The sequence below is a fragment of the Thunnus thynnus genome, chromosome 20 (assembly GCF_963924715.1).
Source record: "Thunnus thynnus chromosome 20, fThuThy2.1, whole genome shotgun sequence".
NCBI lineage: Eukaryota > Metazoa > Chordata > Actinopteri > Scombriformes > Scombridae > Thunnus > Thunnus thynnus.
In genome coordinates, this window is record NC_089536.1 from 23,359,368 (window position 1) to 23,385,651 (window position 26,284).

The window sequence follows — 26,284 nt, forward strand, 5'->3', positions numbered from 1 at the left end:
TTGATATGACCAATTTGTTAGCAAACAGCTGCCTGTTTATACATCTATCAGACATAGAGACACAAATATTAACATGACAAATGTTAAAGTCCAATATTCACTCTCCTTTTAACTCTTAATTTCCAACCAACATGCTCCACTATGTTCAGCAGCTAGTCGTTAGCTTTGCTGTTAGCCGCTAGGCAGGTAGCGTAAAGCTTTTGCTTAAACAGCTGCCTGCTGCTGAAAGTGGTGAGATTGAATTAAACACCATGAAGCTATGAACAATTAACCAAACTAAACAATGTGCTGAAAGACACTAAAATGCTCTTTAGAACTGAGGGGAACTGCAGAGTTGGATTTGGTCAGGAAAAGCATTGTGCACAGCTCACTGTCAGTGTCCTGGTTTTAATTAATATATAATTACAAGAAATGATTACAAAAATTAGTGAAATATCTCACAATAATAATCTATTGAATTATTTCACAATTAACTGATACATATATTTATATTACTCTTAATATTTTGCATTTATTTCATAACATTTTGTTCAATATTGGCCATTTTTGAGCTCCATATATATCAGACAATATTAAATTATTTCCCTTTTCTAAATGAAAACCTTGTCTGCTAGTAACCAAAAGAACACAAATCTCTCCCAGAAAACCACAACGTTGAACAAAATATTTATTTTTGACAATTACATGACCTCTGGTGCTCCAAGAGGTGGGCAAGATGGTACAAAAAGTTGCCACAAAAGAAAGACAATGGAAAAAGTGACACGAGTTGGCAGTCCTAGTCCCATGTTAAACCTAAAAACACCACAGCACTGACAGAGACACGTGGACGAGGTGTTGGAATGTGATGGGGTGTGTGTACCAGGACAGAAGGCTTTGCATCTGAGGAGATAACCACATCCTGCTACATGTATCATTGCTCCAGTCAATGTGGGGTTAACATAATGAGCCCAAATGAACAAAAAAAATCACAAAATAAAATTCAAATCATTAGAATATCTGAGATTCAGCCCTGAGATTAACACACGGACAAAATATTAGAAAAATCCAAACACTTTGTAAGAATAAAACATATTCCAAAAGCTGTATTTGGTACAATGCAAACAACTGCTTTTAAACAAAAACCAAAATACGGTAAAAATGTTTGTGTTGCTGCTTGTAAAAAAAGAAAAAACACTCAATTTCACTGCAACAAAGTATAAAATACACAAAAAACAAAAATGGCACAACTGAAAGAGACGTGGTGTGTCAGGATCAAGAAATTTGGGTATATGTGTGTATGTGTGTGAGAGTGTGTGTTGTGTCCTGCATCTGCTGGTGAGACACAAAGCAGCCGAAGCCTTCAGCTCCATCTGTGTGGATAGTGAGCAGTGGGCTTAAATGGAGCTCACACACTGGTCTCAGACAGCACAACGCTGCCCCTAATGGTGCTATGCAAAAGTACACGGAGACGTCACACCAACACTGATCACATAGACTTTTCTCTAAAACAAACAGGCAGGCTGACAGGCCAAAGCCCTGACCTCCACACCTGATTCAACAGGTACTAATACACTGGGAACTAAAGTCAGTACATGGTTTACACAAGTCCCAGAGAGTAAGAGTGTACCTGTGTGGTAGGAGGGTTCAGGCCCCTGGTATTAACAACAACAACAAAGTCTGCAGCAGAAAAGTGCATGCAAGCTGCCTTCAGTCATTGGGATGTCCAAAGGAAGGCCATGTACATCCACTGATTTGTCGTTGCACCGCAAGCTAGTGAGAGTAGGAAAAACTGTGTATACCTCTTGTACATCAGATAAGGCTTTTTCAGAGAGGTTCTGGAGGAAATACACCATTTAGGCCCAAGTTAAGAACTAAAAAATACATCAGAACAGGAATCTTAATACTAGAACGGCCATTTCTATCGAAGTAGATTGATGGATTGATGTAAACCAAAGATTTCCCATGTCAGCTACATCTGCAAACATGCATCCTTCTTTAACCTTAGTCGAAAGTGAGTGATTCAGCAGCTGAACGGTCCTGTAGTTTTAAAAAAGTAGAATAATGTCTGTTGAGGTTCGATCAACAGCAGCACAGGCGAGCTGACGTGAATATTGTGCCACAAAGTTCAGAAAATGAAACTGATTAGAAAGAAGATATTGCCGCTCCGACAGAGGAGAATCCCAGTAAACAATAGATGACTTGTGTGTTATTTCCAGGAAAAAAAAAACAACAACAAAAAAAACTGAGCCTGCTTCAATTTATTTTCCTCCAGCAGGGCTCACAATCTATTTCATTCAAATTCCATTAAGATACTAACTTATTCTGGGCCGTGAAGACGAACACAACACGGGCGCATTTAAACGCTCCCAGCCTGATGTGGGAGGCCAAAGTGCTTGAAGCCAAATAAAAAAAAAAAAAAAAAATCACATGACAGTTAAGATGTGGTTCTTTTTAATGACCTGTGAACCTCAAAGAACCACATGAGAGAGCCAGAAGCAAACGATACGACAGGGAGGGGAGGGGGGGGCGGGGCAGTCAGCTGAAGACGGTAATACTGCAGCCAGAGCAGAGGACCAGACGTGTTCAGTGCCACTCCAAAGTGCTTCCTGCAAAAACCCCTCATATGGGGAGAATACATTCAAACACACACTGTTCAGTTCCCTCCATAACATCAACTGGGTCCGACGTTTTAGTGCAAGTGTCGTTTGGGTGAATTTGAGACTTGCCTATAGCCCCACGTTTTGTGAAACAAAACAGAAGGCCTTATGTGATTATCCAAAAAGGTGTTATATTGAATACAGACCCTGGTGTGTTGACAGCATCCAATAACATTTAAGAATCAGGTACCTTGTTCTGTGAGGATTAACTGAGGGTCATTTCTCGACCGACCAGCCCTTTTTCTCTCCTTTCTTTAATAAAACCAGCATCTACTTGACTGGCTTGATATTTCAACAACTACTACTTTACCAATAACTTAAAAAACACACAATCAAACCTCTTTGACAACTGCTCAAGAAGCCAATAAGAAACTCCAGGAATAAATAAACCAAATATAATCAAATACTTACAAAATCTTTAAAAAATTAAATATCTTTGATTGTTATTCATATTTAATCCAGGAAAAAAATCCATATAAATAACTACAAAGTGATAACACAAATGACAAATTCAGCATGTTACTTTAAGGGAAGTGAGAGGAGGTTTCCTCATCGTCTGATGAGTACCGTCAGACTGGACTGAGGGAGGATCGGTGACTGGGCTCCTGCAGTCACAGTGTCGGGGGTTAACAGTGCAGTTGAAGAGCAGAGGGTGAAGTTAAGGTTTACGGGTGCTAGCTGTCAGTCAGAAGAACCCTGGTCCACAGTCGCCATGGTTACCAGCAGAAGGAGAAGGAGAGTCCCTGCAGGATGGTGCAGGTGAATGTCTGGATGAAAGCAAAGAAAAATGTCATTCAAAATGAGGGATTCATCTGAACAGTTATTTTTGTCTTGGAGAAAATATTGCAATATTTGATGATTTAAAAAAAACAAACAAACAACACACTATCATACATTTTACGCTTATGCAACACTTCCACCTGGCAGTTGCTAGGTGTAATTACTGAATAACAACCCATCTCTATGTACAAACTAGTGTGGTGCAACCTGTTCTTAGTTTAATGATGTTTAAATCTCCATGATCCCGTTTAATCCTACATTTTTCCTTGTAATTTGATTACATGCATTTTACTCCTTAGACCTCCTGTACACACAAACTTTACACCCTTTTTGATTGTATGTTGGTTACAAAGGTGAAATATTAGGTTTTATACTTGATGGGAAACAGCACAGTCAGAATTCATACAAATTCTTCAATAAGACCCATTTACACATTGAAAATCTTAAAACAACAGTAACATATGCAACATAAAAGAATGACATATGTTTAGAATTTACTTCATAACTTTATTACTGGCGTTCATTTAACACAATGTTTAAACTGACAAACAGAAGCCAGGACATTGAAACAATAAAAATAACATTGAGTAAAATGAAATATAATATAATAAGGATACATTGTAACAGTATAAAAGTGAACCCTGTTTTTCTTTGAATCCATCTGGTGGTTAAGTCATAGCTTATAAAATATCACAACATTACATAGCAGACATTTTGTCTCAAAATGGCTTCATACACTCCACTGTATTGTCAATAGGTTAACATTTAACAATATTTTCCTTTTAAAATAAAAAGTGTCTCGTCATTTACAAAAACATCTTGGAGCAATAACTGAGTTAGATTGATTTAACAGTGACTAACATTAATAGAAGCTGAGTCAGCTATATCATCCTGCTACTTCACATTTCAAAAACATACAACATATCAGCAGGCAGATATAAACTGTCTTAAAACAGTGCAAAACGTACTCGGGCAGTGCATACTGTAGAATACTATCAGTGACTACAATGTACTTATTTCACACTCTCATAAAACCGTTTCAACAAATTAGAGTAAACAGTAGACCACAGCTCATCGGCTAGACTTCACTCTCCATGAAAACGCCTGAAGCTTTCAGTGTGGAGAGATGTATCACACTTCTCACATGCATATACTGTGCGCTTGTCACACCATCTGTGGGAACGGTTCCTTGTGTTCACAGGCCAGTGAGATTTTCCATCACCTCTTGTAGAATCCTGAGTGACAGCTGTTGCAATCCAAGATCTTCTGCTGTGGCCAAGAGGTATTTTTCCATCTTTTTAGGAGACCCAGGGACATAGATCATTGAAAGGCCAGGAGGTCATATTCACTACCACCAACATCTCTGAAGAACAACCAGCTATTCACCACCGCACTGTGAAGGGACGAGGAAAAGGTTGACCACTTCTTTGACCTTATTGTAGCCCTGCGTCTTGACACCTGAAGATCATGAAGATCCGCAAATCCCATGTTTTAGTTGTATGTGAGGCTACAAATGGGCTGTAGAACTTTGTCGTGGGCTTTTTTCCTCTTTGTTCCACCTGTTTACAACGACCTCAGAATACTTCTCAGCAGCATTGGTTGCAAAACTGTTATCCTTCCACCGTACCAGTACCTTTTCTCCCTGTGTAAGAACCTCAGAGCTTCCGTGAGGTAATTTTTTGGAAATTAGTCACATCTGTGAAAGGGGCATCATGCAGGCGGCACTGTGTCAGAGTGCTAAGACATCCATAAACTTGTTTTGTCATTTCATGAAGGAGGGAGGCTTAGTGAGGTGAAAAGGTTGTCATGTACAAAGTTACAACCTGGAGGAACTAGATTGAAGACTACACCTTGGCCCTGTCCTAGGCCAGTTTCAGGGAGATGTGTGTGCAACAGGGCTCCATATGATACATGTACCCTGTAGGTGTGACCAAGGCTCCACAATTTATACCCAAACCAGATAGGTTTACCCCTGATGAACTGCTTGCAACCATGCCTGCCATAATAAGGCATTATTCTTTCGTCAACCGATAACCGTTTTGGGTATGATATCATTTTGTAAGACTCATTCAGTGCACTGAAGATGGGCTGTACTTTGTAGAAAGGGTCGTTTGTGGCCTTTGAGTTATCCACCAGATGGATTGAGGCCATTATCTCATCAAAGCAATTCATTCTCATTGCATTTGAGATGGTTTCATTGTATACACCAGGGTCATATGACCAAAACATGTGCCGCCGCAGCACAGAACTATAGCCAGATGTGAGAGGAACCCCATAGAAACCCAGCAACTCATCCATGTTCAGATCAAGTATCTTCTCTTTGGTTTACATTGAAGAGGTGTTTGACATCTCAACGGTGAGCTCCCTCACAATAGGAGGGTACAGTAACAGAAACAAATTGACTTGATCAGGTTTAGTTTGCTTATGCGCTCTGCTGCAGTTGGGCCATAGTCACGAAATCTGGAATCTTTGACGCGGTCAGCTGTTTTGATCTTTTAAAAGCCGTGTCCCTGTTTTGCATATTTTGAAGAGATGTTTTCTGTTTTTTGTGGCGTCGTGGGGTCTCGATTTCCTCAGGGCATCTCCTTTTTCAGCTGGTCGCTGTGGGAGACTCGCCAAGATATGGCAGTGGTGGTAAGTTTGCTTCAACACTGACTGCAGCAGGAGTGGGAGGTGGAGGAGGAGGGGCACACCAATTGGTTCTTATGAACATCCACCTCATCCTCCAGATAATTCCCCTCTGCATCATCATTCAATAGTTTACTTGGCAAATCGTTTCACCCTGGCACTCCCTATCTGAGCCATCATCGTCACAGTCACTTTCAATTGCCTCTTTTTCAAGTGTAGGAATGACGTGCACGCAGCACTTGGAGGGTAACGTACGTCTTAAACTGTGTAAAAACACAAAACAAATGATAACTAGGATTAACAGCCAAAACCTGTGTTTTCAATTGAAACACTGTTATATTATTGGTTAACAAATTTACACCTATTATGAGCAAAATATATATGCAGGAGTATAATTCTCAAAATGTATCAGTAGAGGACAAAAGAGTATATGTACAAAATCTGATAGTTCTATCTGTTAATTAAGGCAGTAAGGATGCCTAAACTGACCACAGAACCCCATTTGATAAGATTTTGTCCCAGGGTGCCACATCTGGTAAGATTTTTGCTTTTATTACAGAAACTGTATGAAACCCATGACCAAAATAGTCACAGTCTGTCACTGTGTTACTTATGTATGGAATTATAGTGAAAATAATTGAATAATTATTCCCCATTTTGCTGGGGACCAGCTGGGGGTCCCTGGACTCCACTTTGAAAAGCACTGAATTAACATGTTTTACTTCTTTTTGTAGAAGTCTGAGGAAAACATCATCTTCCAGAGGTGCAAGCAGGAAGTAAACTGATCTGGTCATGTGACCTTTCAAACTAGTCACATGACATTGATAAATTTTAATCAAGACAACATTTTCATTTGAAAGTTGAATTTCTTGCCAAAAGCCAACAACACTTTTAGGGCTTCCAGAAAAAATAAAAAAAATAAAAAAATTTAAAAAACGTCACAACTGTGACCGATGGGATTAACAGGATCTTGCGTTATAACGAACAGCAGGTACAACAGGCTCCTGAACACTAGCCACCTGTTGCATGTGTGTAGATGTGAAAGTAGCTCAGCGTTGTGTGAGAAGCAAACTAACTCAGTGAAAACAGGTTGCACCACATAAGTCAGTTACAGAGTTAAGACGGAACTGAACTAGATAAAACTGAAATTTTACACCTTCCCAGAGCAGGTATAAACCAATTCTGACAAACTGACATTTATGACACTGACATGCACGCTCAGAATTGTGCTACATAGTTTCTGTTTTGAAACAGACAGGAGTGTGATTTATTTGCTATTTCCTTGAGAAAAAAAAACATGTCGTTAAAAGGACAGGTTCTGTTTGTTTTGTTTTTTAAGTCTGTCTTACATTTCTGATGTGCCAATATGTACATGGAAATTTACTTGATTGCTGTAATGTTTCTCACTCTAGCCTTGAAGCTATTCCCCACAAAAGCGATTTAACTGTAAGAGATGAGGGGTAAAATCCACAGTCCTTATTCTGTACAAAAATGCACCGTAAAGTTCAGCTGAAGTTAATATTTTAGGTTTCGGCAGACAGAGTTAGCTGAGCTGAATTGGTATATTCCAAAGTTACAGTCTGTTTAGTATGAAATTCCCTTTTTAGCCACAGTACATTCATTATACTGTGGTGTAGCCGTGGAGAGTTCAGTGTGAAACCATGTAGTTACAGCGTAGCAGTCAGTGTTGACTTTACACTTGAAATTAAGAATTCAAATTAAGATTCAGCTGCTGCAACAGGCCTCCATTTTTTTATTTTTATTAATGTAGAAACTTGCCCTACTAGCAAATGAAGCCATGGACCTAAATTGACTGCCTACTGCTCACTAGGGACCTCCCCAAGAAGTTTAAACATCTATAAAATGTCAAAAAAAAAAAAAGAAAAAGAATAAAAAAGCACCAATTGTGCCCATCCTAAGCTCCCAAAGCCCATAGCAACATTACTTCACTATGTGTTTTGTTTTGTTTTTTAATTAAAACCAGTCCAAAACCTAAAAGGAAATGAACTGAATACAAAACTGAGCAAAAAAAATAAATAAATAAATAAAAAAAAACAGCAAATCCTCACAGTTTAGAGGCTGGAACCAGTGATAAACAACTATAGTCTACACCAATGACTTACTATTGGAGCTACATATAGCTGGGATACAAAAAAATGTCTAAAATTCAAGCAGCAGGGGCTGAGATATCCTGACTTTTAGTCCCTTGTATGGGTCAAGCTCCAAAAAGCCTAGATACCTCATTTCCCATAATGCAATTTTTAAAACTCAGAAGATATTATACAACAGTTCTTTGTTTTTTTTACAGGCTGCAAAAATTGAAAATGAAAATTGATTCTGACGTGTAAAATCAGAGAACTGTCTCTTTAAATGATGCATCAGTTCTCATGTTAGTCATATTAGTGTCACAATATGAATTTTCATACATTTGAAACTGCAGAGCAACATGTTGTTTCTTAGCAAAGCAGAGCAGGTATTTACTTACCACAAGAGATTACCGCTAACTGTGTCACCTGTCGTCCCAGCGGCTCCCTGGGGGGGCTTTGAATGTCTTGTTCTAGGGGGAGGAGTGAAAAAATCAAAGAGTTCATATTTACTTCACATTATACCATTTCCCGTGACACCTTTTAAAACAGCAGACAGCTACAGCCAGTCTTCTATACAAGTACAGACACACTAGATTCTGTAAAGATCTTTTTTTTTTCCCCCACTGGCTCAAGGTTATTCCTGCTCACCTTGTGCTTTTTACACTTCATGGAGAAGTTTTCTTCAATGAGTACACAGTCTGCTAGAACAAGAACAGAACATGAGTTAAAGATGCCACCACTGATTCATCCAAAAAGGTCCTTCCACCCACACATGCAAGTTCAGGCTTCACGGAAGCAATAACAGCCAACAGCACTTCACAAAAGAGCTATTTACAGACAGACCGTTGCATACACACACACACACACACACAAACAGATCAACTTAACACCCAGACACTCAACACAAAACTCTACTAGTGGGTGTATTTAGGGCAAAATCATATATCACGAAGTCTGGCAAGTTCAGAAAATGCAGCCTTCAAACCATGAAAAGACAACACTTCTGCCATATCATTTATCATATTGCCCAGCCCTACATTTTAGCGTTAAATTTTAACAGTTACAGTGTTAAGCTGCAACATCGAACAAATAAAAATTTAACCATCTGTATGGTTAGATAAAATGTTGGTGAACTGACCCTTTAAAATGAGACAAAAGCCTATTTAAAAAACAAAAAAACATGCACAATATCTGTACAAACACAGAGGAAAGGATTGGACAGGATAAGTAACTGCACTATGTGCTGAGTGGAGGTGAAGGGCAGAGAGCAGTACTTACCTGACTCCAGAGCACACCTGTAGTGGTATTTATTGGGACAACCTTTGAAGAAGCAGCCCAGCGTAGCACCTGGGTCACAGCAGGCTGAACACATCTAAAAAACACAAACAAAAAAACACACACAACACATACTATTTCAGTCATAACCAGGATGTCTGCAACTTTGAGCAAATTCACAATGATGACAACATGTGCGTGTCTGCAACAGGATGCTTGCATCAAAAGATAGCCATGATGTTTCCAACGTATAACAGAATGGAATGAAAGAATGGAAACAGTATCGATGTGTTTTCGCCTATATAATGCTGGCAGTGCTTACAAACCACGAGACATTAAGACGGAACCCCTGACTCACCATCGATGCTGAGAGAAGCAGCGCACCAGAGACACTCCTTCAAGACCTTTCAAAAGGAATTTTGAACCTAAAGGCTGTAATTACCAGAAGAGTCTTTCGTGGCCTTGATGTTGGGTTATAAAACTCAAGATGTTTTAAGAATCTGAAGACCCGCAGACACCCAATTAACATCTTATTTATTCAGGTCTTCATTTATTAATATTGCGGAGAAACGTCCTTACCTTCAACCTCACAAAAGGAAACACACCAGAGGCACTTTGACTCTTTCACAGGTGTTACTAATCACATTAACAATGGTTCCGTTCTACTTAAGTGTCCCAGTAAGTCATGACAGGTGAGCCAGCATGTGTGATACCAGCACCCTGAAACTGAAGCAGCTAAATGGCATTTAGCCATCATTAATTTTATGACTTACACCTGTGCTTTTTCCTGCTGTGACATGTCAAAGTGACACGTATGGCTATGTAGCCTGACGTATTCATTATTCTTCACAATGTTGTCCCTGTGGGAGCGTGGATGTAGCACATGTCATAGCATTTTTCCTGTTACACTAGATCATTAGTATCCAACCTGAAAGTCAGGATCCCCACAAGGGGATTGCAAGATAAAAAGGTAAAGAGTAAAGGAGTGATGAGATAATTAACAAGTTAGGAAATCTGCAAAATGTACAAAATTGTTTGAAATCTGAATGTTTGAAGTGAAAGAGCAGAACTTGTCCCACCTTAACTGCTCCAGTAGAATTACTTACTGGCTGACAGATTAGTGGTGGGCGGCTTCCATGCATAGCTGTGAACAGGGCGTGGGGGGGTAACAAGTCTAACAGGTCAGATATCGTGTGTGGAAAGACGACATCTTAGTCTTAATGGGGGGGGTACGAGATGGAGAGGGATTTACAGTGGACTGCGCTGGTCTGAAAGCGACAGGCAGAGAGTGGACTGAGCTTTTTCTGTCCACTATGGACCAGTGGTGGGGAAGGTTAATTGCAAACATTCGTAATGTTCACTTGTAATGCAGCATGAGCCAAACCCTCAAAGCACTGAAAGATTTGTCATATTGTGCAAATTACAAGTCTCAGTGTTGCCTGTCTGCAACAACAAGTTTCGGTTTCTAGCTGACATAATTGTCAATTATTCATCCTTACTCATGCTTTAATGATTTGATAACATCAGAAAACTATTAGTATCCTAGAGGCCAAGAAAACAAGTAAATAAACAGGCTGATTATTACTGCATTATCATCCTTAATGTTCTGTCATTTGCTCCATTATATCAGCTACATCTCCACGTGGCATTGTGTAATAATGCATTCACATCACAGGCTTAAAGTGCAGCTTTACCGTCTCCTGGGCCACCTTGACAGCCTCCTCCAATCCGTAGACTTTGCCCTTCACCAGGAACACGCCTGCAGACCAGATGCCGCAGTCTTCATGGAGCCAGTACTCGCAGGGCTCCAGAGGCAGCACAGGGGGGCTGTACCAGTCCTCCACATCTGCAGAGCCGGCGTCTGACTTAGCTCGCTTAGCTGCAGGGCTACTGGTGTTGTCACCGGTCCACCGGTGGCTCCCCAGGAGGCCCTTCTGCTTTAGCTGAGCCCCTGGCCGGAGGGCCCACGGAGTGGGTGGAATGGCACGCTTCCTCCCCCTGCCCCTGATACTGCAGGACGAAGAGTCTGAATCGCTGAAGTCCTCATCCTCTTTGAGGCCTGACGTGCTGGCTGGTCTTTTGGTGCTTGGCTGGTACCCCTCAGGGTAGTAGGGGCCATGGAGATCCCCCAAGTCCATGGCATTGGCTGACTGCCCACACAGGCAGCAGACGAGAGAGCGCTGGTGCTGGCTGTGTGTGGACGCCCGGCCCAGCTGGAGACAGGAAGTGCTGGGTACAACTGCAGAAATGAAGCCACTGGGGTGACCCTGTTGCTGCTGGCCCTTCTTGTGTTGTGTCCTTACCTCCTCGGGGTAGTTGATTACAGTACACAGTGACGGCGTTGACTGTTGACGCTCCACACGGACGAACGGAGAAAAACTGTCCATCCTCAAGTCCCTTTTCTCCTCCTTGTAGTTGACATACTTCAACTTGATCTCAGGCTCCTTGGGGGAAAACATGGAGGAAGACTGGCTCCCTGTGTGTTTCTTTCGTCTCCTCTTGGGAGTGCGAGCAGCTTTCGTCTTGGCAGTGGAAGATTTCCTACCTGTAGCCTTGCCTTTGGCTGCGCCTTGGCTTTTCTTTGGAGATTTTGTTGTTGGTGGTGTTGGTGGTGGTGGTGGGGAAAATCTTGCTGGGTGAGTTTCCAGTGAGGGGTCCGGGTGACAAACAAGCTCTGGCTCCTTCTTTGAGTTTTTGTGCACAGCAAACTGAGGACTTAACACTGCCGAGGGTTTCCTCTTTGACCTCACAGGGCTAGTGTGTGGTGAGTGTCCGGGGTGTGAAACATCCTCTGGCTCTTTCCTTGACCTCTTGTGTGCAACAAACTGAGGGCTTTTTGGAGGTGTGCTGCTATGTGACTTTTTAGACTTATTGATGATTTCAGAATCAGAGGTAGAGTCTTTGCAACTGTCAGTGTTAATGCTATTATTTTTACCCCGTTTCACTGGGGTTACTGCTTTTTTTGTTTTCACTGAGAGAGACGCCTTCGCTCTGCTTTTCTTCTTTCCTGCTGACAGGGTGGCCATCTTCTTAGGACTAGCTAAGTTTGAATCACTAACTGTTGTTTGGGAAGCCTTGGCATTCTTATTGGTGCGTATGCATCCTGACACTTTATACCTGCTGGAATTTATATTCATGACTATAGCCTCTAACCGCGTCCCTCTCCCGGAACGCATTGGCAGTTTCTTTTCTTTTAAAGTCCTCTGTAGTGCCTTTGCATTCCCGTTCATGTGAGGAATGACAGTCTTGGGTTTTTCTTCCGAAACATCTGACAAACAAACATCATCTGTCAAATCGATCAAAGGATCCAACACTGCCTTTCGTCTATGAAAAGGCTGCTTATTTTCATTGCTTGCATCTAACTTTGTGGTAGTATCGCTGATGCCAGAGTTCAGCTGAATGGCCCCTTCTGTACTCGAGCCATCCCACACAACCTCATCGGCCGTCTCCAGCAACAAGTTGTCGCCGCTGGGCGAGCTGGAGGCCTGAGGCAGGACGAACACATCCTCTACATCGTCCAGTGAGGTAGCGGAGGGGGAGACGGGGTCCTCCAGAGCACTGATGTACTCCCTGCTCAATGAACACAGGTCTCTAGCACCCACGTTGTTAGGGACCACCACTGGGTCCTGTTTCTTAGACATGAGAAAGAGCACCTCAGAGCCCCCCTCATCCTCCCCTGTAGCAGGGGTGAGAGTCTCCGGTGAGGATTCAGCACACACCCCTGAAGTTGACGAGCTGTCACCTTGACCGTTCTCCAACCCCACGTTGTCTTCCGTTTTCTGAGAAAGGCTGTGCTCCTCTTCGCCTTGCAGGGGCTTATCCACCTCCCCATCACTGGAAATGACTCCACCATTGACCTCATGAGGCTGCTGCGTTAAAAGTATGCCACCATTGTTCTCTGGCGCCACCTGAGCCTGAGACAATGACTCAAAAAGTTCTGTCTGGGTGGCGAGGTCCACGGGCCTGTCAACATCCTCCTCGTAATGCTGGTTCAGTGCATAGCCAGTCACCCCAAGCCCTTTCTCAGACTCACAAGGAGGCTGAAGGGAGAACTTGCTGATGGGTGGTACACTGTACAGAGGAGAATGTTGAGACAGGGAGTCATGAGCGGAGAAGACGTGAGACCTGCTCACGTAGGAGAGGGTGACTGTAGTGTGGGAGAAGGCATTGTCTGGTTGAATTTGATCCCCTGATTGGAGAGTGACATCCGGGGAGCCGGTCTCTGAGGAGGGTAATCCAGGGTTGCTGGTCCCGGAGTTTGGGTACCAGCCGGGGCTCTTGACCACCCGCAGGGCATCCAGGGACGTGGCGTTGAGGACACATTCCTCACCTTTCCTGGTCAGGTCGATCACTGTGGGGACGCTGGAGAGGTCTTCAGGCTGTAGATCATCTAAGCTCCCAGGTGGCTGCTCCATAACAACTGCAATGTACGGAGAGGAGAAAAGAAACTGATGTAAGTTATGAATGTGGGGTCTGTTGAGGAAGGCTGTTAGAATAAAACATTTCTGAAATAATCATTTCTGAGGGTCAGCACAAATACTCGTAGTCTTTCTTTCTGATTTGTTTCTGTTCACCTGCCCAGAGACTGAAGATGGAAATCAGCTAGTAACTAAATCTGGTACAAAGCATCTTTTCCTTTTGAAAGGATGTATTTTGTACATGGTCCCTGATATAAATCAAGTTAATAAGCTAAACTAAGAAACTCGAGGTCATAGTTTAACTACTCTTACCCAAAGCCCAAAACTACTCTTTAAGTCATCACTTTGCTGCCGTGTTATTTAAGTTTTCTTTGCTTTTCTACGATATACTTACAAATTAAGCATAAAGTTAAACCACAAACACTTAAAACCCGCAATAAGTCATAACGTTGGCATTAGCTAGGAAACTGGCGTGGTCTTGAATTTCATTAACGTTATCGAAGACGACAGGAAAGATAACTTTACCAAGTTATCTTAATATTATTGAATGTTAAAGATACCGTGTACTTAGATTAAATGGACTGTCTGTTTCCAGAGAACCGGCTGAGTATTCACCACCAACGCTGACAGGTCAGATTTGCTAACGACAGTTAGCTTAGCTTAGCCACAGCTAACGTTAGCTCGTTTCATATCTGGGAGCATTAAGTGGTTTTCATTTGTGACGGAAAGTCATGTATCACAGAACATAGTTTTACAAATTCAACTGATCGGTAGCGATCACTCTTCTTTTCGGCGAGGTGTACTTCTTCAAGAAGCTGCTTATTTCGATATATTACCAACTTTTATGGCTCGGTGGCTCACACTGTTCGTTACTGCCCACTACGGCTTTGAGTAACTTTGTTGTAAGAACAACGACTAAACCGATTTAAAAATGTCTAATCTTATTTCAAACGGTGTCATTTGCTGTATTACATGGATTCCGAATTGAAGAGAGGGTCTTACTGATTTAAAAGTGTATGCTTTACTTTCCACTAGATGCATAAATTCAAAGATAAGCGTAGTATTATTAAATTTAAGAGGACTTTTCATGGAGTTTGGCTGCACGTTCTCTCCGTTAACAGAGCGGTAGGTCGGGACAAGGCCCGGCTGGATGAGACAAAGACTGAGCTGCTGGTCTGAACTTACCGGGGCAGGAGGGACCGAAGCGTCTTTAAACGTCCAGTTAAGAAGCCGCTCCACCCTGCATCTCTTTCAGGAGCCCATCTATTCTGACGAAGCCTAACAAAACAACAAGGAGAGAAAGACCCAAATTAAATGAACATCCACACACTTTCCAGGAACACACTACTCTGACAGCAGCAGCGTCAAGTTGTTTACTATATAATCTCAAACTTCCGGAGACCCCCGTCACAATAAAACTATTAGTGCTACGTTTTAGTGGTTTTCTTTTTTTAAAAATTTGAAACAACATCAATAAAATTAAACAACACATTAAAATAATGTAAATTAGCAAATGCGCAATTGATCCAAATGTGAGCAGACAGGCAGCTCATTGTCCAGTTCAGTGGGAATCATTTGATCAGCTGTTGCATGAAAGATGTCAAAACTCCAGAAAGTTCAAATGTTGAACGCAAACCAGACAGACAACCTGGGTCATGATGACCTCTGTCTTTTTTTTTCTTCTTTTAATTATTTTCTTGAAGTGACATAATTATTTGGCATTGCCATCAGCTGTGTTGTAACTCCGGGTGGCTTGACAAGTAAGCTGAGCAGCAGTGGAGCAGTTGTCACCCAGCTGTAGAGCAGAGAGGCATCATGGGAACAAAGTGGTGGGACCTGTTCCCATCCAACCTACTGACCCTCAGAGAACATCTGCTGTCATTTTAATATAAAATAACTTTAACATGGCACATTTTCAAATGATTTGTTAACATCTGTTGCTCTGAAGAGATGTTTCACATGATGCAAGTGCCTTCTGACTGTCTTTCTTTGATTAAATAGTTGGTGATTCATAAAAAAAACATTAAAAAAAGATAAAAACACTAGAGTGAAATTTCAGAAAATTACTATAAAGGTTCCAACACTTTATTATGGCACTTCTGCAAAGTTGGGGCATTTGCAGAAGCATTATTTAAAAGATTCATACCACAGTAGAATAAAAAGTGTATATATGCCCTATTGAGAACCAAATACATATACTTTTTAAATATGGGGAATAACATTACATTAGAGTGGATATTTACAAATGTTAAACATAAAAGTTCATTCTTGATCTTGGGAACAGCAGTTCGACAAAAGACTTAACTCCTGGTTCCACTTACTTGCTTTTTCCAGAGCTTTCAATTCTATCATAGTCATCACGCTTCATCAGCGGATTTTCTTCAGTTGTCATGGAAACGGTTCTGTTGACATGCAAAGCTGTCTGAAGTCCGTGTCATGCGGTTGAGAGCTTCAAGGTCAAGAATCCACTCTCATGCCTATAATTTAAGTGCAGGAGGGGATGAAGTCATAACAGCTTCTTCGCTCACATATCAATAATTCCATCTACATCACAAGTGAGCAAGCTCCATTTGCTGATGAAGACTATGTGAAACGGCTGAAAACCCTGGAAAAAGCTTGTAAGTGGAGCTTGAGTTGGGGTTGTTTCATCCAGAATGATATTCACAAAAGTTTGTGCCTGTTTCAAGACACATTCAAAGCCAAATCTTGAAAGATTTTGACAATCTAACACTCAGAACATTTTTCTACTCTGAAAAAGCTCAAATGTGCACATATTTGACCTCTTTCCTACATTCTTACAGACAGTCAACAGCAATATTTTTTAATGTTAACACCTTTTGTAAAGCAGAGAGCAAAATTAAAGCTGTCATCTGTAACTGAAGACAAGCTGTGACAGACATTAACAGTACAGAGTGATGTTTCAAAAGGCCTCTGTGTTATTTACTGTTGGGAATTTTCGCCGGTGGCCACATCGCTGCGTCTCACTCGGGGTTATAAACACACCTGTGGTTGATTGCAACACTCTTACCACTTTGCACACTGAGACAGGAAGTGGCCCTTTTTCAGGTTGAGACATTTCAACTTCTCATAGCAGGAAAGGTACAGATGGAACTGATAACATTTAACGATGGCTCCGTTCCATTGAAATGTCCCAGTGAGCAAACATGTACGATATCTGGACACTGGAACTGGCACACCTGAATGTAACACCGCTATTATTACTGTTAATAATTACACCTGGGCTTTACTGCCATGACATGGTGAACTAACTACTGTGGAAAAAAGGTCAGTGAAGGACAACCAGTGGTCATCATTAAGTCAGGTTGATTGATTTCTATAAAAATGAGGTTAGTCATTGTGTAATATTTGGTTTTGTTCCACTTTCACTTTCCTGTGCTGTGTATGTTGATTTGCAGCTTTCTGAATTTCAAAAATGGAATCAAATTGAAGTCAGTATGAATTAAATAGTTACAAAAAGGCTTCAGTCCATATAGATGTCAGCACCATATGTGCAAAAGCTACTAAATGATTGGTCACTGTAGGGAGGAAGTGGTGTGTCCAGCATTTACAATGAGCTCCATGCACTGTTATGTTCTTGATATCTGTGCTGTGTGTGAGGAGGCATCGTTTTACTTGTATCCAGCATAATGTCTGGATAACAGTAAACATATGAAAGAACTGTAAACAACACAAAACAGTCACAAAGGGTGCAAAAATATTTATTGCTAATAAACCTGTAGTCAGTTGGTGTATATTTGCTTTATATTTACAATAATAGAGTACAGAGGAATGGGAATGTGAAAGAAAAATCCCAACCATTTAAATAAATACAAAGGGACTGCCACTGAACAAGACTACAAACATAACCAACTCCAACAACTCCTATACAGCTGGACCAATGATTGCAGTGAGAGAAAAAAAAAACTCTATATAAATTTTCATATATATATATATTTAAATTATAGTCAAAGAATCCAATCCATATGCATTCAGCTGTCGCCTTTTCATCTATCTCAGGTTGATCGAAGGATTGCAGAGAACATCTATGATGTTAATTTAAAGTCAGGCGATGAAGCAACATGGTAGATACTTGTTTTGATAATGCAGACGAGCACTTTTTTTTTTTTGTTCCATAGCTTGTTTACTGAGCAACACTTCCATCTGTGCTGGAATGATAAAGGAGGGGTGGAGCGTTTTAACGTGCAGACCTGAACGCCAGACTTGTTCCTATGGTTTCGTTATGCAAGTATTACTCACTCATCAAAATGTAGCTGTGTTTAGCCGTTAAACATCACATTTATGCCTTTTGGCTAGCAACAGTCTAGGGAGTTAAAACAGTAGCTTACACAGTCATAGTTTTAGTGTATGCAGGACAGATGCTCAATTAAAAACAGTATTTACAGTAAGACATGGCAGCAAAAAATAAACAATACAAAAAATGTCACAGTTAACTGAAGTGCATGGAATGCAAACTCTAGACATGAAATTCAAACTTCATACCATGTTTCTTTTAATAATATATGATCTGTGTTTTGTGACCAGTGTGTAGTGTTACTAAATAAGTCATTACAGAGCTAAAATATAGTGGGCTTCTAAACATGCAGCAAGGTAGGTAGACACGATGCGTCACTGTCAGAACTCCTTAGTGTCTTTATTTTCAAACAGGTGGAGTCTCTGCTCAGCCGTCAGCCCTTCCTTTAGACTCTGCAGGAGTTGAGAGAGAAAAGCAGCTGTTAATACTGAGCACGTTGTCCGGACAGGATGTGCAGGCAGTTAATTTCAGCGTTTCCCTCTGTCACCCAGTGAGTTAATACTAAAAATGGAATCACGAGAGCCCACACACCACATGACATTTGACTGGAAAACCCTTGAACACCCCGTGTTGTATGGAGCCCCAAAAACAGACAGAAGTTAGTTAAAGGTTCATATGAGTCAAAACTATAACTGAATACACCAATGCACAATACTGTTAGTTAAAATGAGGTGTAAAAGGAGTTTCCTTTAACCTCAAATCAGTTAATAAAATACAAATCTCAATTTATCTTTAACTAGTTCATTTTAGTTTTCTAGTCTTTAATTTTCCCATTTTGGTCTTCACACAAATTAATAATTTATTGATTCACTTTGTCCCTTTTCCAGTTTTGCTTAAACTAGCTAGCTTACCTGAAAACACTGGAAGCTAAACATGCTGAGCACCAGACTTTCAGCTGCAGCTACATTTTGTCACAGAATGTAACTAAAACTTTTAAGTAGTGTTAGCCAGCTAGCCTTGTTAGCATTAGCTTGCTGGTTAAAATACTTTAGCTACTGTTATGGGGGTTGATAGTGTTATTTTAGCAGTACATAGTATATGGATGATTAACAGTAACTACACTGTAGTTTTATGACAAAAGCTAGCTGCTAGCTGAAAGACTGGCACTCTGTGTATTAACTACCAGTGTTTTCAATGAAGTTAGTCACATTGGTCCAGTCTGTATTCACCACACAAACACACACACACACACACAAACACACACACACTCCCATTCCAACCCTAGACATACATAGACAATCCCATCTCACTGCTATTTAAGCATGAGGAACATTTAAAATAGCAAACAATGCCTGTGTAGCTACTGTAGATAAATGATTAAATTAAATTAATTAGTTAAAGATAGAAAGTAAAATAATTGAAGTTTTATTTTTGAAAGTAAAGAGGAAAAGGTTTTTTTCTCTTTTTTTAACTGACTGATTGGAGGCTAAAGGGACAGGATGGAGCTTTATGTTTCTTTTTACGCTACTAACATTTTATTTATTGATGTATTCAGTCATATATTTGACTCATGGGATAATCAGCTGCTGCCTTTTGTTAGTTTTGGGGCTCCACAGTGTGGCACTGAGTCTAAATAAACAACTGTAAGAAGACACACCCATTAGTTATTATCAAACGCTGTGATCGCTCAGACACACTGTCACTCTGCCAGACCTGACGTCATTCGTTCTTCACCATCATGCGTCTGTGGAAGGGGGGGGGGAATATTCGTGCATGCTAATGTGAAGTAGTGACTCATATTTTATTGAGTGCTTTAGAGGTGGAGGACAAGAGGATGTGCTCAAACACCCGTGGGTGTGTCGTACCTAAAAGGAGAGGGGAAGGAGGCCTACACGTCCCTCTGCAGCCCTAACTGTCCCAGGGCATGTCACGATTCACAGACTGAAGACAGAAGGGGGGAAAACACACCAGCAACTGTGTGTTAGACTACTACCGTGTTTACTTTGCATCACAATCCCAACAGTGCCGTTTTGATGGAGTCACAAAATGAGTAAACAAAATGCAGCTCGGCAGGAATACTGCCAATAATGATGCAACTGTGGGGCATGCAATGCTGCATGCAACTCCGCATGTGACCTGTAGATGGCAGGAAGTCACTTGAAACTGCTTTTCAGCCTTTATTGTGGTGGGAGACCTTTACTGTCAAAACAGGACTCTCTGTCAGTTCTTAATCTGTTGCTGTTTATACAACATGACACAATGGATGATACAGTTTCATGAGAAATCCAGAATTAACACAAGCGTGGGATGATGGGATGATTCTTCTATTAACAGGAGACCCACCTTTGATCTCATGGTGCGCTCTGAGCGTTTGGCTGCAGCAGCTGCCATCTTGAGGATGTCAGGGTTGCTTTTGGACTTCATGATATCTGGGAGGGAAAAACGTGTCAAGAGTTCAAATGAAGAGGAGAAACAGAAAAAGGAGAAACAGAGATAGGAACTAGTAGGAACTGGGAACTAATATTAATATTTGTTCAAGTTTCAGGTCCTCTAACACCATTACTGACAGCTTGGTTAACATTGTTGGGAAGTTAAGAGTTTGCTAAATCTGACTAGGATCACTAGTATGAGCAACCCTTACAGAAAAAAAGGAAGAGAGGTTTAGGATAAAATTAACACAATGTTCCTGCGTGTGTTTCTGAGTGTGTTCTTGTACCGTATCCTCCTCTCTCCACCTCCTCCAGCGACGGCTCCCCGAGAGCCTCGTGAGCCAGCTGCAGCTGGTCTCTGAGCCGGCCCAGATCCCGCTCTGCTTTGGCCCTGACGATGCTCAGCTCGGTGTAGATGTCCTTGTACTTATCTGTTGCATATTTCTTGTCCTGAAAACACATTGTTTGGAAGTTCAGACAAAGGGTAAGCATTCCTCTGTGCTTCTCTCAGCTAGGAATTCATGGATGCAACCAGATTAGAGGACTTCAAGTGGAAACGTTACCCTAACAGGAGAAAAAAAAAAACTTACTCTTTGGGCAGCTTGGAGTTCGTCTTTTAAGGAATTGATTTCCTGCTTCAGGTACTGGACCTCAGACTCTTTTACCCTCAGCATCACCTGGGAAACAAGGGAGGATGAAAAGAGAAAAAGAAGATGAAAAGATGCTTTACTGAAGGCTTCCTGCCTGTTGATCAGCTGCTTATTAAAACTGATGAGTACAGACTTGCTTTTATGGTATATTTCATATCCAGGATTTGTATATTTTATTGCTTTGTTTAAATGTGATTTCTGATTGAACCTTACCTCCAACTCATAGAGCTCTTTTCCCTGTATTGTAGTGTTTGTGTCTCCTACTCCATCCTCAGATGCCATAGAGCGCATCTTAGTGATCTCTGCTGCTAGACGGTTGTTTAGCTCCTGAAAATGCCAGACAGAACAGCAGGTTGTGTGTCATAAAACAGTCAACATCACTGTCCCAGAGTAAATATTTGTAGACAGGTGTGTGTGTGTGTGTGTGTGTACCAGTGAGTGACATGATTGTGTGTTCTTGTGTGTGTCTGCACCTGGTTGTGTGCGTTCAGCTCCTGGTTCTCTCTCTGACACTGCCTGAGGGCCTGCCTCTCGGCCTCCAGCGCCTGAGCCAGGTGGGCGTTTTCCAGGCACTTCTGGGAATACTGCTCCGACAACACCTCGATCTCCCGCTGGAACGAACACAGCTCCTCCCTGAAACACAACACAATACCACAGTGAGAGAGAAATAAACACCAGCAGAGTGAGAGGGTTCAGATACAGCTGGATGTTCACACTAGTTAGTTCAACTTTACCGTCCGGACACATCTGCAGTTAAAATAACGTTTGTCGAGGTGTAGTGAGGATCAGATAGACAGTGACAGATATAAAAACACTGGATTAATTAGTGTAACACCTGCACTTCCACACATGTGGTCAAGTGAAGTGTTAGAGCATGCTGAAGACAGGCAGGTGAGCGTTCAGCACCGAGTACTCCCCACACATGTTCCAGCAAGTCATGAGTGACACACGCAAGATCTGATACCTCAGCAGCTTATCAGTAGATGAAACTGTTTGATCGAGCATAAACAAAACAGCCAGAAAATTCACAACATAAAGAACAACAATCTGAGAGGACTGTTTCGGCACAACTCAACTGTTTTGCAATACAGAGAATCAAACCATAAACCAACCATTACCACACCCAATACAGTTTAGTTCTATGATTTTGGTGAAGTGGTTTTGTAAGAACTTTTACAGGTATGTAACAGTAATAACGTCTGCACCTGGGCACTAAAACGCTACCGGTGATAAACTGATGGCTGCTGATTAGAGCTGTCACTTTATACTCAACATTCAAACTATCGTTCAAACATAAAAACATTTCTTTTAAATCATATTTCATCTGTAATAATTCGTTCCAATTCAAATACTCTATAAGTGCAACATATTGTTTGAATTAGTTTGCCTTGTTCCATTCCACGCCCTGTTATCAGTCACTGAACTTTTGATAACAAACCGGAGCAAACTAGCGAGCTGTGCTAAATGTCAGATCATGACACCAAAGCACCTGACAAGTACATGAGTGGAGATTTTATTTTGAGTTCTACCTTGCAGATGGCAAAATTATGGATCAATGTAAGGCTGTTTGATAACATTAGGTCAATTCTATATTCACAAAATGAAATTTGCGAGAACAAAGAATGTCCTCAGATGTAAGTTTTAGTTTAGTTTAGTTTAGTCGTCTGTCAAAGAAATCTCAAAATCTATATAGAAACATTATCATAACTAACATTTTTAGTTAGTTGTGTAAACCTTTCTTGCTTTTTTCTTTGTTCTGTTATATTTTAATTATGTATTTTTGAAGACAGATTGTTCTTATTGTTGTTCTCCAAAAAACTCACTTCTTTTTGACAAACTGAAAAGTTTGTTAAGAAAAAAATCAGGTAACTGACCTTTTAAAACTGCTTTACACTACCACAACAACAAATCTGGCGAGTCACCTGTTAGCTTGTCACTCAAGCAAGGCAGCGGAGGCACTACAATGAAGTGGAACAACACTAATTCTACAATGTAGTTTAGGGTCAGGCTGTGTACGCTTTTTTGAAAATGTTTCAGCCCTACTGCTAATGGTCCTGCTTGTCCTTATCCTGGTCTCTGAAACTACTGCTCAAGTCATTTTCATCAACAGACTAAGACAAAATGCATAATCGAAGGCAACATGAGTCGGGTCCTAAAAGCATTACAGCAGCTGCACTGTGTGAGTGAGGAAAACTTACTCATGCTGTCTGCGGATCTCCTCTATGTCTGCGTTCTCTGCGTTGCTGTTGGCTTTGCGAGCCTTGTCCAGCTCCTTCTCCAGCTCTGACCGGTGGGCGTTTTTCATCGCTTCAATTGCTAAGATAACAGACACAACAAGCTTTATTAGCTAGAGTACAACATCTATGCTTTGTGTTCTAAACCTGTATTATCCCTAAAACGAGCTAAAAATATGCCAGAAAGATCATAAGTTCTTGTGATATTTACCAGCAATGGTGGCTGCTGTCTCCTCTGCCAGCAGTCTTTCTTTCTCCTCCTGCAGGTTCTCCAGCTCTCTCTGGTGTTTCCTCTGCAGCTCATCTATCACCTTCTGATGGGACTCCTCCATGGCAGCAAAGCCCCTCTCACAGGTGGCCTGTGACACAGGACAATACGGGGCAACTGTGAGTTTACGGCTCATCAGGACAAGGACCACAAGGTTCTCCTTACCATGAAGCTGAGCAGGAGAAACCCTGGGCCCTAAAATGTAAGCCAGTGCAGATCATCCATTCATTATCCAGCAAATCACTTGCAAGCTACTGCCTGTTAGCCATGAGCGAGTTGAGCCTGTGTGAGTACAAAAAGGGTTAAGAGGAATGACAGGATACACGATACACTGAAGAAATGCAAAGACAATGAGCGAGGAGGGTAAGAAAGTGTATGCTGCCATTTCCTATCCACGGTAGAACACCTGCTGACAGATGTAAACATCTAACTCTGCTTATTCCAAACTGAGCTCATGTTGTTGAGCTGCAGTCTGCAGCTAATAATTCCTAATCTGCCTATGGGCCAAATCTTTGATGGAATGTAGGGTTAAGGTGATATCCTAATACAATCATGAATAGCTGGGTGTCTGGGAGCTACACTGCATTTCAAACTATCTCAAGCAAAGAGCATTTTACAAAATGAGTTAAGCTTGCCAAGCTAGCACCTTCGGGTGTTATGGAGAATAATCCTCTTCAACACACTTTTAGAAAGAGCCATTACAATGCTATTATAACTACAGTGCAAGTTTCCACAAGAAGGGATTTCAATGGCCTTTCCACTAGCCCGACTCAAAACCTAGCCCTGCTTCCGTTCTCTATTCACTGCCACTAATCTGAGTGCTCAGTCGACGGCCGTGCCTGGGCCTGCGTCCCCTCTCTCTGCTTCAGCCACACAGGGGAAATGGAGGTCTAGTCTGTTTTCATAGGGATAAAACCCCCTGAGAGCTCAGACCCAGGAACCTACTGTGAGAGGCTGAAAAGTCTCCCCCACAGAGCAAATGTAAACTTCCTGCTCTGACATCAGACCAAACGCAGGCTTTATTTAGAAGCATGTCAAGCTATGTATCTTGTGTGTAAATATATCCAGGTCATGGCGGGGGCATGAACTCGCTGCTCAGACACCCCAAAGTATGTAGTTAGCTAGACATAAGCCAAATATCTGAACATCCAACACACTGTTAAAACTGCCACAAGTAAACCTCACTTTTAAAAAGCAAGTTAACACTCACATCAAAATGACAACTGATAATTAGCCCGACCACCTTAAATTTGTTGTCATTTTTAAAAATACTGTTACTTTTAAATACGTTTTAGACCAACCCTTACTAAACCTCTCTGTGAATACTCACTATGATTGTACAATGCATTGCTTACAAATGTTTCTGTGATCAAATCTTTAGTATCCTGGATACCTTCCAACCTGGTATTCATAAATATTTTTATGTCCCATTAAACATTTAACTTCCATATTTAAATTCAAAGAAGTTCACCTAACCTGTAAAATTAAAAATAAACTTTTTTGGAAAATAAGGCTGGTGATATTCCTTATTTTTCATATTATTAACCAATCCCATGAAGACTAAAACCTACAGTGATACTATCAAGTTTTGTTTATGTATCCAAAGACTGATAAATTATTTTCCTGTGTCATAGAGCTCCATTGTTGTCCAAAACCTAATAAAAACAGATCAATTGTTATTTATTTAGACTCAATCCCGCTTGCTGCAGGAAATACTCACTAGCCCATGAAATGTGTATTAATCCACCACTGAAAATAGTCCCCAGCAAATCCACTATTTACTCCAGTTTGAGTAATGTTGGCTAAAAACTACAGTGCCCAGCAGTTTAATGAAATTGTTAAGCCTTTTAAAAAATGAAAGTAGTTCAGTAGGAACCAATGGGTTTAGGGTTCAGTGCCACAGGCAGGGTAGGGAAGTAAGAAAGTATTGAGACACAACCTACGCATTGTTGGTTTTGGTCTTTTCATGGGATTTGTTAATAAGAGAAATATAGAATAACATAAAACATATCTTTTAAATACAACGTTTACTGTAATATACACTATTCAATTCAAAGTTGAATCTGACCACAGTTTAAAGAGGCGTTTCACTCAAATAACTAAAGTGGTGTCCAGCCATGCACACACACGCAACTAAGTTTAGGTAGCAACTATGTAGAAAATACTATAAACTGTCCACAGCCACATCTAAAGATTTTTCTGGAGTGACTGAGATATTGTTTTCGGGAAGAGACATTTTTGTTGACTTTCAATTAAATGTCAATTTTTTGTGCTTTGAGCACTACAAAAAAAAATTCCATTCACCTCCATTGTTTGTGGTTGGAAGCAGAAATACATTATCTACCTCTTGGTCAAATACCATTATGGCTAAGAAAGAAAATATGCATTTTTGTTAGTTGGGTGAACTGACCCTTTAACATGAGAGGCAGTTATATATCCTTTAATGTTATATTAAAATGCTATGTCATCCAATGTTAATGAGAGGAAAAAAAGGATTAAAATGAAACTGTTAGTAGAAACAGCCAAAAGGAAAAGAGATTAGACCCATAAACATAATTGCTAATTATTTTGATTCTAAATATTCAAAAGTTTAAAAATGGTAAAAAGGGTCAACTCTTTGCCCTTAA

The 26,284-nt window shown here is 40.9% G+C and overlaps 2 protein-coding genes across 5 annotated transcripts in view; both read right to left on the minus strand.

Moving 5' to 3' along the window:
• Positions 1-650: 650 nt before the first annotated feature.
• On the minus strand, positions 651-15,257 carry si:dkey-94l16.4 (transcription factor 20). 3 transcript variants are annotated; one of them, XM_067577161.1, is made up of 6 exons: positions 15,010-15,252; positions 11,101-13,826; positions 9,410-9,503; positions 8,780-8,832; positions 8,530-8,601; positions 651-3,403 (listed from the first exon to the last, which is right to left on the minus strand). In XM_067577161.1, the coding sequence occupies exons 2-5, from the start codon at positions 13,819-13,821 to the stop codon at positions 8,554-8,556; spliced, it is 2,916 nt and encodes a 971-aa protein (XP_067433262.1). In that variant the 5' UTR covers positions 13,822-13,826; positions 15,010-15,252; the 3' UTR covers positions 651-3,403; positions 8,530-8,553. The 3 variants fall into 3 exon arrangements, with proteins under 3 accessions (XP_067433262.1, XP_067433264.1, XP_067433263.1); XM_067577163.1 differs by having other exon boundaries at positions 8,780-8,829; positions 15,010-15,249; XM_067577162.1 differs by lacking the exon at positions 651-3,403 and adding an exon at positions 3,927-4,809 and having other exon boundaries at positions 15,010-15,257.
• Positions 15,258-17,527: 2,270 nt separating this feature from the next.
• The window catches only part of mprip (myosin phosphatase Rho interacting protein), a 40,685-nt gene continuing 31,928 nt past the window's right edge, over positions 17,528-26,284 (minus strand). For both annotated transcript variants that reach the window (XM_067577159.1, XM_067577160.1), the window contains 8 exons: positions 23,601-23,748; positions 23,354-23,471; positions 21,629-21,788; positions 21,369-21,482; positions 21,096-21,182; positions 20,793-20,955; positions 20,420-20,505; positions 17,528-18,528 (listed from right to left, as the gene is read on the minus strand). In XM_067577159.1, coding sequence (XP_067433260.1) covers positions 18,457-18,528; positions 20,420-20,505; positions 20,793-20,955; positions 21,096-21,182; positions 21,369-21,482; positions 21,629-21,788; positions 23,354-23,471; positions 23,601-23,748 — 948 coding nt within the window. In that variant the 3' untranslated portion in view covers positions 17,528-18,456. The remainder of the gene's footprint in view (positions 18,529-20,419; positions 20,506-20,792; positions 20,956-21,095; positions 21,183-21,368; positions 21,483-21,628; positions 21,789-23,353; positions 23,472-23,600; positions 23,749-26,284) is intronic.